At 46.5% G+C, this 19781-nt stretch overlaps 1 protein-coding gene across 1 annotated transcript; it reads right to left on the reverse strand.

Moving 5' to 3' along the window:
• Positions 1-2154: 2154 nt before the first annotated feature.
• depdc4 (DEP domain containing 4) lies at positions 2155-19563 on the reverse strand (the record flags this gene model as incomplete). Its single annotated transcript, XM_083758143.1, has 9 exons — positions 2155-2884; positions 10521-10599; positions 12354-12479; positions 13239-13381; positions 13871-14121; positions 15664-15862; positions 17087-17238; positions 17918-18341; positions 19488-19563. The coding sequence occupies 9 exons, from the start codon at positions 19561-19563 to the stop codon at positions 2685-2687; spliced, it is 1650 nt and encodes a 549-aa protein (XP_083614269.1). The 3' UTR covers positions 2155-2684.
• Positions 19564-19781: the final 218 nt, after the last annotated feature.

The following is a 19781-nucleotide window of genomic DNA, read 5'->3' on the forward strand; positions in this document are numbered from 1 at the left end:
GTCTGTTAATATTCAAATAGCCAAAATAGGGCTTGTTAATGAATTACATGGGGATGGAGACGTTTCAACAAAAGGTTAAACAACTAATAGAATGATAGAATCTCACAAGGAGCTAGGCTGGCTGATTAAAACAAAAGATTCGGACAGCATGCTTGCCTTTAAATAATTTGTTTTTGTATAAATGTACATCATAAAATCAAGCCATAATTATGTTTTATTATTACTGTCAGTGTCAGCAACAACACTGTCCATCCGGCCTATGGGATCTATATAGACTACCAACTGAATGGAGAAATGTACAAAGTTGCTACATTCAGGAAATACATACTCTAAGGAAATACCCCTCGTATCGAATCACCCAAAGATTCACAGCCCTAATTTATACATCTCTAAATGTTATGATGAATTGAACAAGGTGGACCCTCTGTAGTGCTTTATTGGGTCATCCACTCACTGAAGTTTTTTGTATTGAGTTGTCCTTGAAATATACTGTAATTCTGCAAACTGTTAATAAATACTTCAATCAGTAGCTGCTCTACAAACTCTGTGAGCTTGTAGAGCAGCTATATTCACTATTTGTCAGTCCTCCTAATTTAATGGAGCCTATTTAAATAATCGAGTCTTTGAAACATATGAACATCACATGTAATTTTATTTATAAACAAGTAAGGCATGTTCCAACATCATAAAGTGCATCCTAAGTGATATTTAACAAGCCATAATGTTAATAATAATAATAATTTTTAAAAGGTTTGTTAAACCTGTGTAGGCTGAAGGTAATGCCATTCCAATGCATTAGCCTAATTTCAAGTATAGGTTAAACAAATTACTCTGTCCAGAACTAATGTTATGAAATAAAATAGAAATTACACACTTCCATCATTAAAAAAACCCGTAAATTCAAGAGAAATGACATAATTCCAACCCAGCTGTGTTTACAAACACATTGCTGAATTAATTGTAATCATCTCTAAAAATGTCCTACTCCACCTCAGACAGAAATAAATTAGATTAAACTGCAGCATTCACCTACATTAGTGCTACATAGACCAGTATTTCCCCTTAGTAAGAAAACTTTAAAATTGCTCCTATATTAATGACAAATTGAACTTGATATGCATTGAAATATTTCTTGAAAAAAGCTACATTGCCTCCGTTTCTGAAACAAAAATTGTACAATCATCCTTTTCAAATATTCATCTCAGAAGACAATGGCTACGTTTACATGGACAGTTAAATCCCCTTTTCATTCAGAATAAAAGTTAAATCCTATTAAAAGTTGTCATGTAAACACCTACAAAAACTTAAATCGGAATGAAAATGGCCAATCTGATTTAAACTTAGATCTGATGTAAATGACCGGTTTATTCCATTTTTAAATCCTATTGAAACAATTGTGGACTCATGTAAACACTCATTCGGATTTAAGTTCATTCTGGTCTTTCTGTGCATGCTTGTTTCCATGTAATTGGTATGGCTATATTATGCTCTTGTTTTGCGATTAATTATAAGAAACTAGACATGTTTAATTTCACATCTCTGAGAGCAACCTCTCTATTATTATTTTGTTTTACCTGAAATGTAGTGGAGTAGAAGTAAAAGTATTGGGAATTGGAAATACTCAAGTAAAGTAGAAATACCTCACATTTTTACTTTAGTAGAGTACTAAAGTAATTTTATTTATTTATTTAACTTATTTACTTTCCACCACTGGACGTAAACGTATCCGCCCCCTATCCAATCAGAAGCCTTCCCAGCCCCAAACCTGATGTGGAATGAAATAATGGGATTTAAAAGTATTGTCCATGTAAACACTCATTCGGAATGACCATTTCCCATGTAAACACGCAGCAAAAAACTTACTTCTGAATTAATTAATTCTGAAGTTTTCATTCTGAATGAAAAAGCCCTCATGTAACCTCAGCCAATGTCTTCTCCTCACATACACAAAGAATCAGATTTCTCACTCAGGCCCCTTTTCCACTGCGGTTGAACCGGTTCAGTTATTTTTCCCCGCGTAATATTGAACCTGTTCAGAGTGTCTCCACTGAAAAGGAATTAGTTCAGAATCCTAACCCCTTCTGCGAAACTAGCTACTCGCCCTACACACTTCCACTCGGTTTGAGCATAGATATATAATAGAGAAGGCATCCACTTGCATCGAGTGGCCACGGCCGTCTTGAGTGACAGGCACACTGGCCCTGCAGTGCTGCTCTTACTAGAAGCAGGCAGTGCTGTTGCAGATCGCACCAGTGGAAGTGTGTAGAGCGAGTGGCGAGGAGCCCGTTTCAAAAAGGGTCTAAAAGTTGGTTCGGAAATCAAAAATGGCCGCACGGTTCCGTGAAAGCACCATGGTTCCAAGAATCTAGAACGGAACCAGTTCTAGAACCAAATTGATTTAGGTGGAAAAGGGGCTACAATGTTGTCTAACCTTTCTATAAAGCTGAGCACTTAGTGACCACCGTTCCCAAGTCAGGTGAGCAGGAACAGAATTTTACCATTATTGCTGATGCCGCTACAATTAGGAAACAGAACAAAATTATTTGGGCTATTATGTACCTGTACACAAGTTGTAACAAAGAAAGTTGTTTGAACTTAAGGTTAAGCTAACCGGTAATACATTTGTTTTATGCCTTAAACTTTCTGATCTATGGGGAGCACTCTGTGCTATTATATGGTTTAGATTAGAAGATGCTGGAGAAGTGCTGCAGGAAAACCACGGGGTGGTGTTTCTGAAACTCTTTGACTAGCCTCTTCTTCTCCTTGACGGGAATGCTGTCGTTCAGTGTGATGTCACAGAGAAGCTGCTTGAGATGCTCCAGGGTGGCAGCCTCCCGCTGGTCCTCGTACTGCTGGGCTGTCACCTGCTGGCAGAAGGTGAACGCTGCAACACATGGGTGAAACTAAGGTTTATCTAAGCTCATCTCGCTCAAGAATCGCCTAAGGGTGGCGCCATTTCCATGGTGCCAACACAGAATAAATCCATATACTCACGAAACAATACTGATTGGGTCGTGCAGCTGTCTGTCACGACTGTGGCTGCAAGCTCCGCCCAGAGCCTATAAAGCAGCACACAGCCGGAAAAGACGTCATTCCTGCCTTTTTCTGCGCTAACACAGATTTTCTAAGACTACCACTTCCATAACTCCGTTGAGACTTTTATTCCCCCTGGACGAGTGCTTCACTTGTACCCTGGAATTCGCGGTGGAAACCCGGTGGTCTTACACTCACGAGAACGAAACGCAGTAAGTTTCAGAAACAATAAAAAAAGGGGCTTTTTTTCCTGTCAGTGCTGTGAAGCCTCTCGGACATAGCCCCGTTAGCCTTGGCTAACACTAGCTTAGCTTTAGCCTAGCTGTTGACAAACGCTAGCTTAGCTGTGGCTCAGCCTAACCAGTGTCGGGAGACCTCGCGTTAGCCGCGAAGCCCTGCCTGGACCGTGGAACAAGAGCCAGCCGACGATAGACAAGACACAGCCGCTCGTCGGAAAGAAGTTCAGCCCGGCGACCCGCGGAAGTCAACCTGCACTGCTCTGCTAACGGTGAGTTGATAAACCTCCGCTTTGCAACCCCAGTTAGCTCTGTTTTCTCCCCTGTTTTCTCTACACTATCGTCGGAAACCTTGAGGGACCCTACTAGCTAAAACGCAGTTTTCACAGACTCCCTCGGCCCGCGCTGACCCACGTTCTTTCCCGCCACGTTGTGTCGTAAGACCCCGTCGGCTCGGAAGCCCGTTCCACGGCTATCACAGGCTCCCACACGGCCGCAAGGCCTAGCGCTAGATCGGCGACGCACGTTGCTCCGTGCCGAAAGGCCCTAGCTACTAGCCAGCTACTATCTAGCTGCCCTCTGGCTACTTCTAGCCTCCTCTAGCTGCTATCAGCTACTCCTGTTGCTTCTAGCTACTGTTGACTGCCCCTGGCTCTTGGTGTGTGTTTCTGTAGCTGTTTATAGTGACTTCTAACGTCATCTGGCTACACCTAGCCACTTTGTAGCTGTATTCTAGCGACTTCTAGCTACTTCTAGCGGATCTAGCGGATTCTAGCTACTTTTTCTCCAGACTTCTGGAGAACACTGCGCTTGGCCTACAAAACTCTCTCCGTGTGTCGGAAGACCCTGGTTAGTTTTCTAGCCTTTACTACACCTCAGTGGACAGTTGGAAAACTAAACTAGGCAACATGGCTACTGGCGGTGACGCTACACAACACAACCAGACCCAGGAGGACCCTCAGTGGGTATGTTTCAGTCGCAACTGCAACAGAACCCGGGCAACAGACAACCCGCATAAGCAGCAAGCTGCAACGCTGTTTCGCTTGCTACCGGTGTTTCTAGCTTCGCTAGCCTTCCTAGGTTAGCTAGCTCCCGCTAATGCAGCTATAGCCTTTTAGCTCCGCTAGACACTAGCTAGTTTCCAGCCGTCAGGCGTTAACTACAGCTTCTCTAGCTTCTCTTTGGCACGGTTGTTTTTGCTATCGAAGGCCACAGGCCTGCTCTACGCAACCCGCACTACCCGACGAACCGCCGCATCGCTCTGTGTCGTCAGACCTAAACAGCACCAGCCCGACGGCCGCGCTACGCGAGCCCCAGGCTTTGCGGCCTTCCCGTAGTCCGGCGCCTTTTCTTTCACGCAACTAAACAGCTTCTCTGGCCACCACAGTTTCACAACGTGGTCGTCTCTGTTTAGACAGCTGATTTTCAGTGGAGCACCACGAGTCCTACTCTTCTACTCCACCACCACTTTTCCTTTTTTATAATTTTTATATTATAACTTAAAGGAGAAGTGCTTCTACAATGTCTTGAACTGCTGGTTCCTTCTTTAAGCTACAACTGTGCTTGACCTACAAGACTCTTCCCTGTGTCGGAAGACCCTGGTTAGTTTTCTAGCCTTATTACACCTCAGTGGACAGTTGGAAAACTACACTAGGCAACATGGCTACTGGCGGTGACGCTACACAGCACAACCAGACCCAGGAGGACCTTCAGCAGCGGTGACAACAGCCCTCCCGGGTTCCCGAGGAGGAACGCCACCGGGAATTTCTCATGCAACTGCAGCAACCTGCTGTCCCCTGAGGACAGTCACTCTCGCTGCATGGTTTGCCTGCTCGCCAGCATGCTCGCCAGGCTCTCGAGACCTTTGGTCTCTACCCCTGCTGCTTCTGCTTCGCGGACGGGGAGAAAAGCTGACGCATCTCACGCGTCGAGAGTCACCAAGACAGGTCCCTGGTCGACACCGCCGAGCCCGGCTGTCCCGACCAGCCCCAAACTTCGAGGCCTAGGCCCACCACCTCGTCCTCTCTCTCCAGACCCCTCAACCTTGACGCGTCTCAGAGACACCATGACGAGTCCTTCCTGGGCTCCTCCCCTGCCAGGAAGGCGGCTCGGACCGCCAGCAACAAGCTCCACACGCTCTTCACCACACTGGTAAACAGGCCTGTGGAGCCAGACCCGAGACATCAGCCAGGCCTCACCGGCTGGCTCTGGGTGCTGCTCTCCCTCCAGCGGGATCTCGTCGGCCCACCAACGAGGCTCCCCCGAGCCGGGTGGTTGCGACAACGAGATGTCGGATGCAGTCCTAGGCCTCCACCGACAACTACCGCTGCTACTACTTCACGCAGCGGCCGAAGGCACGAGTCTCACTCGACGTGGTTCCCCAGCGACCCTCGACTACCGACTGCTTCCCTCAACATTACAGGTATGTACATTGTGAAGCTAGGGTTGTTTAGCTATTTAGCTAACTTTTTCGAGGTCGGGAGTAGCAACCTCGTTGGATGGCCGATGCCACCCTAGCATGCTTAGCATTCTAGATAGGCTGCTTTTCAAGGTGGACGACGGACAGCGAGCTCCTCCAAGAGCTCCCTCCGCACGCCAACCCCGACACACCAGCGGTGGTAGGGGTGGCCGCTCTGGCTCCAAGCCCCACCAGGAGAGGGCAGGAGGCCAGCTGGCACCGTCCGGTGCCTCGGCCGGCACCCCCAACCGTGACAGACGCCCGGCTGGGCGTGGCCACGGCCGCCCGCCCCATGGCCCCAGACGAGGCCAGGGCAGAGGCCGTGGGGAGCCACAGAGCAAATGACGCCGTCCCCGTCCCAGGGGAGACGAGACCAGACGTCTCCCCTCCCCCCCCTGAGCCTGGATTTGAGTATTCTTCTCACACTCAGACCGCCCAGGAAGAGGCGGGGGCTCACGATGCGGAGCATCACCACGGGTGCGGCCGATCATCGACATGTTGTTGTTTCCAATGTTGTACCTGTTTTATTTCCTGTAATGAAGGCCTTCACGCCATTAAAACAAACAACGACAACAACATCGGGGGGACATGAACCCACTGCCAGGAGTAGCCCCCGGGCTCTCCGACACAGTGGGGCGGGACCTTGGCCTTGTGGCGGGCCTAAACGCCACTGGCAGGACGGGTCATGCCGAAAATTTCTCTGGTCCACCAGGAGGCGCCAGCCCTGCGCGACGACGCGCTCCCCTGGCGATGGAGAACCCCCTTGCGCGTCGCCTGACACAGTGGGAACTGTGCGGAGCGTCTCCTTGGGTTCTCCGCACCATAGCGAGAGGTTACAGGCTCCAGTTCGCTATGAGACCCCCTGCATTCGGAGAAATCCTCTACTCCGATGCACGCGGCGAAGCGGGTCAGGTTCTCCAGCAGGAGATCAACTCTCTGCTGGAGAAGAAGGCTGTCAGAGAGGTACCCCTGAGCCAGAGTCGCAGCGGGTTTTACTCACGCTACTTCCTGGCCAAGAAGAAGGGGGGGGGGGCTGCGTCCAATCATGGACCTACGAGCTCTCAATCGGTACCTCAAGTCCTTCCGCTTCAAGATGCTGACAGCCAAGTCTCTTGTGCGCTCTATACGCATGAACGACTGGTTCACATCTATAGACCTGAAAGACGCCTACTTTCACATCCCTATCTACCCACCTCACAGGAAGTTCCTGAGGTTTGGTTTCAAGGGGAAGGTGTACGAATACACGGTTCTCCCCTTCGGGATGTCCCTGAGCCCCAGGGTGTTCGTCAAATGCACCGAGACGGCTCTGGCCCCTCTGCGGCGACGAGGTCTACGTGTAGCAAGCTACATCGACGACTGGCTTCTGAGCGCAGGCTCGCCACAGGAGGCACTATGGAACACCACTCGGGTGGTGTCCCATATGTCCTCCCTAGGGTTCACCATAAATCACGAGAAGAGTGTTATGGTGCCCGCCCAGTCGATCAACTTCATAGGCATAGCACTGGATTCAGTCTCCTTCACGGCTCGGTTGAGCCCGGAGAGGATCGACGCCTTCCTGAAGTGCGTGGCCCTGTTCCAGAGAGGACACAGACTGCCACTCAGAATCTGCCTACGTATGGCGGGACTGATGGCGTCGGCCATCTCCCTGGTGCGGTTGGGCAGACTCCACATGAGACCCTTTCAGCGCTGGTTGAGGTCTCTACGGGTGCCCACCAGATTCCTCTCGCGGCGAGTGACAATCCCCGGGGAATGCACGCTCGCCCTGAGGTGGTGGTCGGACAGACGGACCCTGACGGAGGGAGTCCCCCTTGGTTTACCGTTGGCCAGGAAGGTCGTCACTACGGACGCGAGCCTGAGTGGGTGGGGGGCCACCCACGAAGGCAGGTCGGCCAGAGGGATATGGGATGGAACCTTGAGGTCCGCCCACATCAATTATCTGGAACTCCTAGCGGTCTTCCTCGCGCTGCAAGCGTTCGAGCCGCTCATACGGGGTTGTCATGTCCTCGTCCGTACCGACAACACGACAACGATGTGCTACATCAACAGGCAGGGTGGACTGAGGTCCTTACGCCTGCACACGTTGGCATACAGGCTTTTGACTTGGTGCGACGGGCGTCTTCTGTCACTGACAGCCTGCCACGTCCCGGGACTACTGAACGCGGGTGCAGACCTGTTGTCCAGAGGTCCCCTCCGTTACGGCAACTGGTCCCTACACCCGGGTGTAGTGGAACAGATCTGGGACAGGTTCGGGACTCCGGTGGCAGACCTGTTCGCTACAGACGAGAACAAGAAGTGTCCACTCTTTTTCTCCCTGAAAGGCTCGCCAACTTTGGGACTGGACGCGATGGCACATCGGTGGCCTCTGGGCCTACTCTATGCCTTCCCTCCACTAGAGCTGATTCCCTTCACCTTAGCCAGGGTGAGGGTTCAGGGCTCGGACGTGCTACTAGTGGCTCCAGCCCGAGGGTCCTGGAGACAGGACATTTTTCCCCTCCTCTACGACCAGCCTTGGCGGCTCCCTCTGTGGAGGGATCTGCTTACCCAGGCGGGTCGCGAGATATTCCATCCGCGCCCACAGGACTTAGACCTCTGGGTGTGCCTGGTGAGGGGTCGACTCTAATAGCCACAGGCTTGCCCCCTAGGGTCATTGAGACGATCTTGGGGGCCAGGGCCCCTTCGACTAGACAGCGGTACAACACGGCTTGGAACGTGTTTGTGCGCTGGTGTGCGGCGAGGCCGGAACGGGCCGTTCATTTTCAGGCCTCGGTGGTTCTTATCCTAACCTTCTTGCAAGAATTGTTGGATAGACACTTGGGGAACTCCTCAGTGAAACTCAACCTGGCGGCCATATCGGCCTACCATGTGGGTATGGACAACAGACCAATAAGTGAGAACTTATTGATTCGACAGTTCATGAGGGGTGTCAAGCGTGCTCGGCCGGTATCTAGATCCTTAGTTCCCTCCTGGGATCTGACCTTGGTACTGCACGCTCTGTCGAGAGCCCCCTTCGAACCGCTGGACACGGTGGGTTTGAAGTTTTCTCTCACTTAAGACTGCCCTGCTGGTCGCCTTGACTACAGCGAAGCGATCTAGTGACATGCACACGCTCTCGGTGAGTCCAAGCTGCATGAGATTTAGTGGGAACGGTACCAGGGTTTCGCTCAGGCCGAACCTGTCGTTCCTGCCCAAGAACTTTCCTTCCGGAGTTACTCCGGTAGACTTGGCAGCTTTCCACCCGCCCCCTTTCGCATCGGCGGAAGACGAGAGGCTGAACAGTCTCTGTCCGGTCAGGGCGCTGAAACTGTATGTAGACAGGACTGCTGCCTTTAGGAAGGGCAATCAGTTGTTTGTCGCATGGGACCCTCAGAGAAGGGGGAATCCCATAACCAAGGTGAGACTTTCACAATGGGTTGTGGAAGCCATACAGTTGACCTATGCCGAGAGTGGTACACAACCCCCGGAGGGTTTGCGGGCTCACTCTACGAGAGGCATGTCTGCATCCTGGGCTCTTGCGAAGGGAGCATCACTTCAGGATGTGTGTACGGCGGCGAGTTGGTCGTCCCCTTCGACTTTCTCCACGTACTATAACTTGGACGTGGCATCTCTTGGAATTGCTCACGCCGTTCTGGGAGCTGCCGCTAGGTGATGGGACAGTTGGGAACAACGGTCACACACGCGCACTTCAGGAGATAGAGCCTAGGGCATATGAGATGGGGAACCATCAGCCCGCGTCTGAGTGCTTAGACAGTTTTCACTGGCTAGCTCCTTAGGTAGGTTCTTGTCTACTGGGCCTGTGGTCCAGATAGCCTCCTTGCCTTTCCTTCTCCCCACGGGCAGGGGACTGCTGGGGGAGGGGTCCCGGGTCGGGCCTCCTTTTCAACTGGTGGTAGTGATACGGGGGGTTTATGTACACCCTTAGGCGATTCTTGAGCGAGATGAGCTTAGATAAACTCTGGGTTACTTTAGTAACCTCAGTTTATCAAGCGAATCGAGCGAGAGAATCGCCCTTACTACCCTTCTTGCTTAGAAAGAGCACAGAAAAAGGACTGGTTGATAGGAATGACGTCTTTTCCGGCTGTGTGCTGCTTTATAGGCTCTGGGCGGAGCTTGCAGCCACAGTCGTGACAGACAGCTGCACGACCCAATCAGTATTGTTTCGTGAGTATATGGATTTATTCTGTGTTGGCACCATGGAAATGGCGCCACCCTTAGGCGATTCTCTCGCTCGATTCGCTTGATAAACTGAGGTTACTAAAGTAACCCAGAGTTATTATTATAGTTGAGCATTTTTTCATTCGATTTTCATTTCATTTTGAATTAAATTGTTTGCTAGATGAATTTGGTTATCAGTTGAGTTGATTGCATTTGTTTTAGATGATTGCACTGGTTTTAATTTATTAGAATTTCTGTCTTGTCTGGATTTTCTGTCTTTTTAAATGCTGACAGTGACAATGTGAGCCGGGCTCCAAGAGTTCCTATGCATGCATTTGTGAAAATGGCAAATAGTCTATTCTTCTCTTCTCTTGTATTTTATTTTTTTTAATTGTATGGTAGTCAGGATGAGATTCAACAACGTCAGATAAAAGATAAAACCAAACAAGTTTGGTTCAACCCAAACCCGGGGATGTGTGTATGCCACGATGTGCACACTTAAGACTTTATTATACTGCAACTGGCAATACAGACCCCATAGCTTGTTACAAAAATGTTCAACAGTTTAAATGTGCGATATACCAACCCTACTGAAGATGAAGATGCATGAGAATTCAAGTCTGTCAAGTCTTGTGACCTACTTGCAATGGAATCGTGGTCTCTCCCTTGTTGCATTGTCTGCAATGTCTTCCTCACTGCTTCAATCAGACATGTAGGAGTCTGCAGCCATTACAGGTAGAAAGTGAAAAGAATAAATAAGTTGAAGATTTTTAATGCCAAGGGGTGAGGAGGATAAAAATGATATCACAACAAAATAAAGTACCACAGACGAAAAAAGTCCAAATTTCATTCTGACATCTCCACGAAAAGGCCTCGTTGTCCTGAATCCTTATCTATAATTTATACATTATGGATCAATAGTGTGGACTTAGACTGTTTTTCGTCTGTGGCATTCTAATGGGCGGCGGTGGCACAGGGGTAGAGTGCCTGGATGGTAACCGTAAGGTTGCCAGTTCGAACCCGAGCTCCCCCAGAGTTACTGTCGAAGTGTCCTTGAGCAAGACACTGAACCCCTAATTGCTCCCGATGTGCTAGTTGGTGCCTTGCATGGTTTCCGCTGCCATCGGTGTATGAATGGGTGAATGTAATGCACAATCTCTGTAAAGAGCCTTGGATAAAGGCGCTATATAAATGCACCATTTACCATTTAATGACTCTCCAAACATATGTAGGACACACAATACCAACGTGGGAACCTAATGTCAACACAAGCAATAGGTTTTACATTACCAAAAGAAACCAGGACACTGCGGTCTGCGAGTGTTCTGGTTAAGGCAGTGTGTGTGTGTATCTCTGGTTCCTCTAAAACTCCAGTGTACATGCTCTTTGGTCAGCCAATCACTTGATTGGTTGAGCCAAATCTAGCGCATTGAAAATGGTTATAGACGGTCATCGTTCTCAGTTGAAACCAACAATAAGTCACTCAGATCTACTCACATACTTAATTATTTGTTTGTTTGTTATTATCCTATATCTAATCAGATCTACGTTTTTTTTAACCAATTTCAAGATTCTGCACTTTTCTTTTTACAAATTATTTACAAAACATCTGAATTTGCTGGTCTAGGACTCTTCAAAATTGGGATCGATCTGGCATCGTTCAGGCTCTAATCAGGACTATAATGCCAGTAGATAACTCTATAATAGTCACGGTTTCCGCCCAGTCTGACCTCTAATTGACTTCCAATACAAATATTTAATGTTAAAGATGGAATGCCACAATTTTTGTATTTTTCATGTGTCTATGAGGTGACAGTACTTCATTAGACACCTTGGAGTCGTTTTTATGTGCAATGGTGTATTAACTTTGTATTTAGGGTTTCTTCATGGAGGCTGAACAGTCAAACAGGCCAATGAAATAAACAGTAATACAGTGACATCACTATCAGCCCCTCTCCTAACCCCTCCCCCTTTATCATACAACTACAGCTGCGGGTGCGGCTTCAGTTCAGGTGGATCACCACCCATCAGGCAATCCATGCATACTTAATGAACTGGTGCGTCCACATAAAAGCATGATCTGTAATACTGTGCACTTTTTGGAAAAAGTTCTTCCTCCGTATATTATAATAATACCTGATGATCATGTTTTAGGGTGGTAAAAAATCATGGCACTCCAAAAGTAGGCATATGTGAAATAATATTTGGGGAGTTACTTCCTTGGCCATGCACACCCTCTTCTAAAAGAAGACATTTTTAACCACCGTTTCAAAACACAGAATAATTAGACTGTACTCTGTATACAGCTACTGGACCTTAAGTTTCTAATATGGCATCAGTGCCAATAAGCTAACAGATGTATTGAATTGTGCTAGCATTGTTTTAAATTATCCATTGAATGAAGCAGACTTGTTTTCTTCCATATTGTGACTTTAAAATTGCAATTAACCGTTTTTAAAAGGTGTAGAACAGACCTTGAAGAGTTGCGTGTGGTTGTCCATGACAAACTTCACCAGGGTTTCGCCCTGGGCTCGGGTCAGCTCATTGTTCTGGACAATGGCCTTCTGGAAGGTACGGATGACCAATGCCCGGTTGTCCATCTGACAGATAACAAAAAATCATAAAACCTTGAAAATAAATATTTTATACCACAGGCCCAAACTTGAACTTCTGAACTTTGAATGCAAAAGTAGCAAAAATAACTTGAAGATTGGCTATTTTTTATTATTATAGGTCTATGTCATGCCCCAAATTAGGGACACCAGGTTGAATGAATGGTAAATAATAGCTAAATTGAATCCATTGAAACAAAGGTTATTTGTTCCCCATTTCCTGAAAAGTTACTGTACAATACATTAAAGGTATATTCAGTGATTTCACTTAATTCAAATATCACTTATTTCTTTGTTTTGTTGTGATAATCCTCCCTACTATAGAGTGTGCTGACCGTATAAGGAGTTCCTCCCTGTCCCCAGTTAACCCCTGGGGGTCAAAAAACCTTAGGTTTCGTTTTTGACTCTCTATCCTGATTGGACGAAAGGCTGGGTCCCACAGCCAAAAACGAAACCTAAGGTTTTTTGAGTGAAATCACTGAATATACCTTTAAGGTTTAGGTTTCCACCCAACAGCAACGATATAAATGTGTCCCTTTCTGTTCCTAGAATCAGTTGTGCTGTGTGTGGCATGCGTGGTTTTCCAAGATTTGGAATTGGATTTTGATCTATATTAAATGTCAGTGGTTGCATGTGCAAAGCCTTGTCTTTCCAATGTTTCCATAGTCTACTACAATTTAGAAATACATTGTTGCTGTATATAGTGTAAGGCTGTGTTTACAGGTGAGAGGCTGGTGCAGGGGTTACCTGTTTATGCAGATGACAGGCCTCTGGGTGAGCTGCTGTGGCCATGAAGACAAGGAGTCTACGCAGCTCATCTCTGGCACTGGCATCTAGTAGCCGCAGACACAGCTGAGATGCCCTGATCGCTTCCCCCATCTTATTGGCATCTGTAGAGAAGCAAGCAGCAAGATACACCCATACCCAGAGGACATGATCACTTCTTCAAGATACACCCATACCCCGAGGACATTATCACTTCTTCCTAGACTCTTCTCCCTCCTGGCTGCCGAGCTGTGAACCTAACCTTCAAACGCTACTTCACCCCATTGCACTTCTCTCTCTTTGTATCATTTTTGTTGGCTATTTCGATAGATGCTAGTTACTACGCAGATGTGGTTACTTGTTCAAATACAGTATACTGTATGTTGTATATTATTTACATAGCATGTTGTTTTTAGACATATTTTACTTGACCCTTTACCTTGCTGTGTTGACTAGGATTCATGAACTGTATGAACTGTGTGTGTGTGTGTGTGGTAACCATAATAATTGAATCGTCCCCACTTCAATACTAACTTGTTTTGCATGTCTTTCCTCCTCTCCATTTTCACACAAAACAAAAGTCAAACTGTAAGTAAACCCTTTTCAAGTCTCACCCAACAAATCCAGTATGGCAATGTGCACGTCCAGATAGCGTCCCGAGAGCAGCGGTGACTTCTCCTGTCCGCCGTAGTGCTTGGCCATGGTGTCAAACAGCAGCCTCTTGTGTCTGCAGGTCACCTCTTGGTCTCCCTCCGAAGCTGTGGTGGCACCACCCTGTTGGCGGAGCTGCTCTCCTGCCACCACGATCAGTTGATCTGGGAAAAGCTCCAGGCAGTCTGCGGCTGCTGACAACCACCCATCCAGCCTGAGGAAAACAAAGCCATCAAAATTGTAACCTTGGATGACACAGCTCAAAAATGTATATTAGTCGCACTCTATTTTTGAGCCCCTCCTTTTGTACACACACACACACACACACACACACACACACACACACACACACACACACAACACACACCTCATATTTGCCATTGACAATAAAAGGAGAATTTAGGTAAAATGTCCATCAAACATGACGTAACTTTGTGGCAACACAAACATTAAATGCCATCGACAATAAAGGGAAAATTTACGTCATATGTAGACGAGCAAATCGGCTAACCGATCACATAAATTCAGTTGTTCATTGGATGATGTATGATTGTGCGCCCCTCACTTCACACCGGTGTGATGTTTAAGGGGTGCTAGCCCCTTCTATTAACGGCTTATGTCCCCACACATCTCAAGATTTGCCATTGACAGGGGAATTCCGGTCAAATGTCCTCTAAATCAATATGTGCCATTGACAATGAATGGAGAAATGACGTCAGAATTCCGCTAAATATGACGTAAATTAAACCTCAAAACATTAAAAGCCATTGAAGAGAAACTTTACGTCATATGTAAACGAGCAAATCAGCCAACCAATCACAGGCAACAGGCATTCTGATTGGCTAGTATGAGATGCATGATGTAAATTAAACATCAAAACATTAAAAGCCATTGACATTGAAGGGAAAACTTACCTCATATGTAAATGATCAAATCTGCTAACCAATCACATGTTGGTGGGAGCACTTGGCCAATAATGTTTATGTCTATGTTTATTTATTTGATATGGACATAACAATCACATTGCACAATTGTACAACTTGTAGATGCATCGTTTACAGTGTGTTAGCACGAGTGCTAGTTTTCACCACTTGTCCATAGGAGACTTTTCTGGTGCAATAAGGGACCACCTTACAGTATGTACCTTATTTGGCAATGTCAAATGTCCGCCAACATAAATTGATGTACGATGACAAGAGCACCCCTTATTTCACACGGGTGTGATTTCTTTAATAGCCAAAAATATACCGGTAGTTGGAATTATTATATATGCCCATAGAGAAAACAATAAAGGCTCATACATAGTCTGGATTTTCGTTGGTTAGGTGACCACCGAACTACAACATGACGTTACGAGCCGTGGTGAAGAGCAAACCACCACCACCGCTCCAGCCCTTCTCTGTTTTTACTCACCACCGCTCAACGTTATTTCAGCTCCGGTGGTCAGCTCACCACCGGAGTGGTGGTCACCTCACCACTGAAAATCCAGACTATGAATAGGCCTTAATGGTGTCCGAACGAAGTATGAGAATTTTACGTCATAGTGTCTGAGCAAATCGGCTTATTTTTGTCTTACACAAACATTACATTTCCATTGACAATGAATGGATAATTTGACGTATTAAGTGTCTGAGCAAATAGGCATAGTGTCTATTTTACGTCATGACGACGTAGGATGATAAGAGCAACCCTCACTTAACACAGGTGTGATTTTTAATTTTACGACACTGATCAATGAGTCAACTGGAGCACTGACTGGGGTAAACTGAGGCTCTGGGGCAGCTCTCTGTCTAGACAGGTGTTGGAGATGACCAGGTCGGGATGGATGGACCCCAGGGGGCCACCGCATGCAGCCTGGGATCTGGCTGGGGAGGTCAGGATGCAGTCCAGCACTGGAAGCTCCACTATCTGCAACAACTGGAGAAGAGTCTGCTGTCTCCAAACTGCATCCACCACTATGGAGAGACAACAGCAATGTGAAGAGAGAGATGTTGAAATAGTGCAAGGCTGCACATATATATATGACATAGAAGTGTCAAAGCACAGAACCTCTTTCTTATTGAGCTGGTGGTTCTGTGCTTTGACATTTCTAACATTAGCAAGTACACAGCCCACGTGCGAGTGCTTGTGTGCGTGCATGTGCGTGTCTTAACAGGGGGAAATGGTGCATTAATATAGCGCCTTTATCCAAGGCGCTTTACATCGAATTAGATTAGTGCATTACATTCACCCATTCATACACCGATGGTGGTGGAAACCATGCAAGGCACCAACCAGCACATCAGGAGCAATTCGGGGGTTCAGTGTCTTGCTCAAGGACACTTCGACACCAACTCTGGGGGAGCCCAGGTTCGAACTGGCAACCTTGTGGTTTCCATCCGGCCACTCTACCCCCGACCCACCGCCGCCCCAAGTAACTATTTTCAGCTCCAACAGAAAATACATTTTCAGGTGGGTGGTCAATCTTCAGGCAATCAGGAAATCAGGAAATCAGGAAAGTACCCATTTATCAGATTACATTTTAGTTGTTTTAGTGTTCCAGTCCAAATTTTGTTTGCAACTTAATCTGTGCCAGGAATGTCATGGATGCCAGGAATGTCATGTTTTAACCTACCTACCTGTGCAAAGACGTAATTTTACGTTATTTAAAAAGTAAAAATAAACACGTGGGGCAGATTGGGTCAACTGGAGCTGGCAATGAGTCCTATCAGAATATATAGTTATAAAATGATCCCTTCCTCTACCTTTAAAGGGACACTTCACCCTTTTTGCAAAAACATGTATAATGTTTGGTGGCTTTACATTGAACATGTAGTCCAGGAAGTAAATGAGCACATATTACACAAATAAAAAAAGTGTGTTTCAAATCTTCTAAACGTCATTAACATATACCTTTGTGGGTTTTTGTGGAGGTGGGAAGGTGGATCATAAACGCCATGCATCTTGTGAATGTGTGGATGGATGAGGATTACAAATATTGAATGTGTGGTGGGTGGGTAGTGGTGCAGTTATACACTGTGTTGTGTAGCTTTGTGCATTTTTTCTTTTTTCCTTGTTGTCCACTTTCAACCTGGAATCTCTAATTTTGGGGCATTTCACAATAGGTGAATATGTTCAAAATAGCAGATATATAAGCTGATTAAGCTCACATCATGTCTCCAAGGCTGGATGAATCTTACCAGCTTTAGAGAGGAAGGTGGAGGTGGACGAGGCCGAGTTGAGACGTGAGGGCAGGGAAGGATGCAGATTAATTGTCTTCAGGAGCCTCTCGACCCTCCTGTCTGAAGGCCCTACTGCAAGGGGATTAGATATGGTCCGCAGCTCATTTAACCTAGGCACAAAACATGGAAGGAGGCAATATACTGTACATGAATACATTCACATGATGTGCGTACTGCGCATGTGTACGGTTGCCATCAAACACACCATGTTGCATTATAAATGGGCACCATATCCTACCCACGATGTGTGTTGTTGCGTCTTGTGGTCAATGGTTTGAAATGGCAATAAGCCTAGGTCCGATTCCCAGGACGAGATTGTTCGTGCAGACATGGCTGTGTTTTATTAGGGCAGAGAGGCTTTAGGGATACCTTGTAGAAATGGTGTAATGGCACCGGATCAGGAGTCACAAGGAAAACGTTTTCAAAGATTTAAAAGTAAAGTGGAAATAGCACATCTACAAGCTCATAATGTGCCACGATGCCATGTGTTATGAGTTGCTATTTTCACCAGATTGTTCGGTCTGATCGATGACAATCCCACCAATTACCCATGTTTTGACCGTCCGTTATCTTGTCAAACAATTTGAAAAACATAGATCCGATTTAAAAATTCTAAACTGTTACATTATAAATAGCCGTTCTACAAGCTCATAGATCTGCCATTTTTGAAACAGTCTTAAGACTTTTGAAAATGTTCACCTACAACGACATGCCAAATGACCACGGTCAAATAGTTAGTCAAAGTCAAATAGCCGATATCAATACACCGTAGAATTACATTTGACCTACCTGGACACTCTCTTGTTCTTCCTTCTCTCCCGCTCCTCGGGCACCATGTTTTCAATGTCACCACAGGCACTGGTGGCGGAGCCCGGCAACGCGTTGCAGTCCACGAAACGGTAGAGGCTGGAGCTGCTGTCCTCGAAGGCCACCTCTTTGTCTCGGCGGAACAGCTTGGTGCCGACCGGCTCAAACACCTTGGCCTCCATCAGCGCCTGGCACAGCCGAGTGGCCTTCAGGCGAGACACCTCGCTGGTGCAGAACACCACGTTCTGCATCAGGTGGCTGAGGACGGCGTCCACTGCGTCCGAGCCCGCGAAGCACTCCGTGTGAACACGCAGGTGTCTCCGGTGACGTCGCACCTCCACCTGGGTCTGGAGGGCCTGGATGATGTTCTGCCACAGCTGGGTCGCTCGGAAGGGGCCCGAAAATCCTGACAGGCGAGGCACACACGGACACACAAAATCGCCTGTCTCATTTGGAGGCTTTACAATACAAAATACAATACAAATAATAAACTAACAAATTGCCAAAAGCAAAACAAGTGTCTCTCTACAGTGCAGCCTTAGAGGAGTCCAATGTTGGCGAATGGCACATATCCATAGGGAGAGAGTTCCAGAGGGTAGAGGCTGCCACACTGAAAGCTCTATTGCAGAAGGTCCGCTTTTTGCTGTGACGGACGATGAGGGCTCTGAGGAGCCCAAGGTTTAGAGGACCTCAGAATCCGCTCTGGGGTGTAATCCTTGAGGAGTTCTGACAGGTACCGTGGGAGAGCTACTAGTTAGGAATATTTGATTATTAGGTACAAGTTTTGTCCATAAGAGGCTACATGAAATGAGAAAACCTTGAAAGGTGCCATTGATCATGTATTACCTTGTGTTTACCTTGCTTAATACTATAAGACACTATAGTCTGACTCTGCTAAATGCCTAAATTGTAAACTGATCATCATGCGACTACAGTTTAGTTGATGATTGTAACTGTCAGTCTGTCATACAATTTACAAATGAGAGAATGAATAATAGATTTAATTCAAATTTCAAATTGTGTTGTGGAATATATTTGCCTTTTTACGCTTTGTAAGAAAAACAAAATGAACAGGACAATATATGAAACACATGTCTTTGTAACACATTCTGACAGGGACATGTACAGGGACATGTTGGCGCACAACAGCCTTATCTTGAACCTTACCCTACAACAGCCTTATCTTGAACCTTACCCTGTCTGCCATGTTTTGATGGGTTTGACCGGGAGTAAACGTTGCAATAAATAAGTTAATCAATTATATATCAAATATATGACTCACTCGGTCATTTAGTTTGAATATAGGTGAACTGGTTTGCACAATATTCATACTATACTATAATAAACTGACGTTACATTTGGTCTGAAACATGAGCGTCATGTGAACCATGGCTAGGAAGGACTTTCACTTCACACACTGCTGGTTAGCGACAAGTTACAACACTCACTGCATGGTCGAATAAAGAAGCTGTTTAGCATTTCATTTAATTGCTTCAATTAAACCCCGAAACGCCGTGAAATACACGTTCTATACTGTACTGTCTGTACGTACCAGGAGGAGCATTTTCATGAAAACTCCGAGTTTGACTGTTCAACCTTCTGAAGCGAGGAGTCAAATCCACCGCCATCACAACCAAATAATAATGAGGATATAACGTCATGTATAGAGTTCTTCTTCTTCTTCTTGCTTCCGGCAAGCTGTACACTGGCAAGTGCAATGCTGCCCTCCACAGGCGATGGGTATACTTTTCCCTACACTTTTGAATAAAGATCAGTGGAGTGGAGAAAATCCAAGACTTGTTCTTAGTTCCAACTCCAACATTCTGGAAGTTAAATATACTTAAAG

This window comes from Protomyctophum parallelum (genome assembly GCF_964188405.1).
Source record: "Protomyctophum parallelum genome assembly, chromosome: 22".
Lineage (NCBI taxonomy): Eukaryota > Metazoa > Chordata > Actinopteri > Myctophiformes > Myctophidae > Protomyctophum > Protomyctophum parallelum.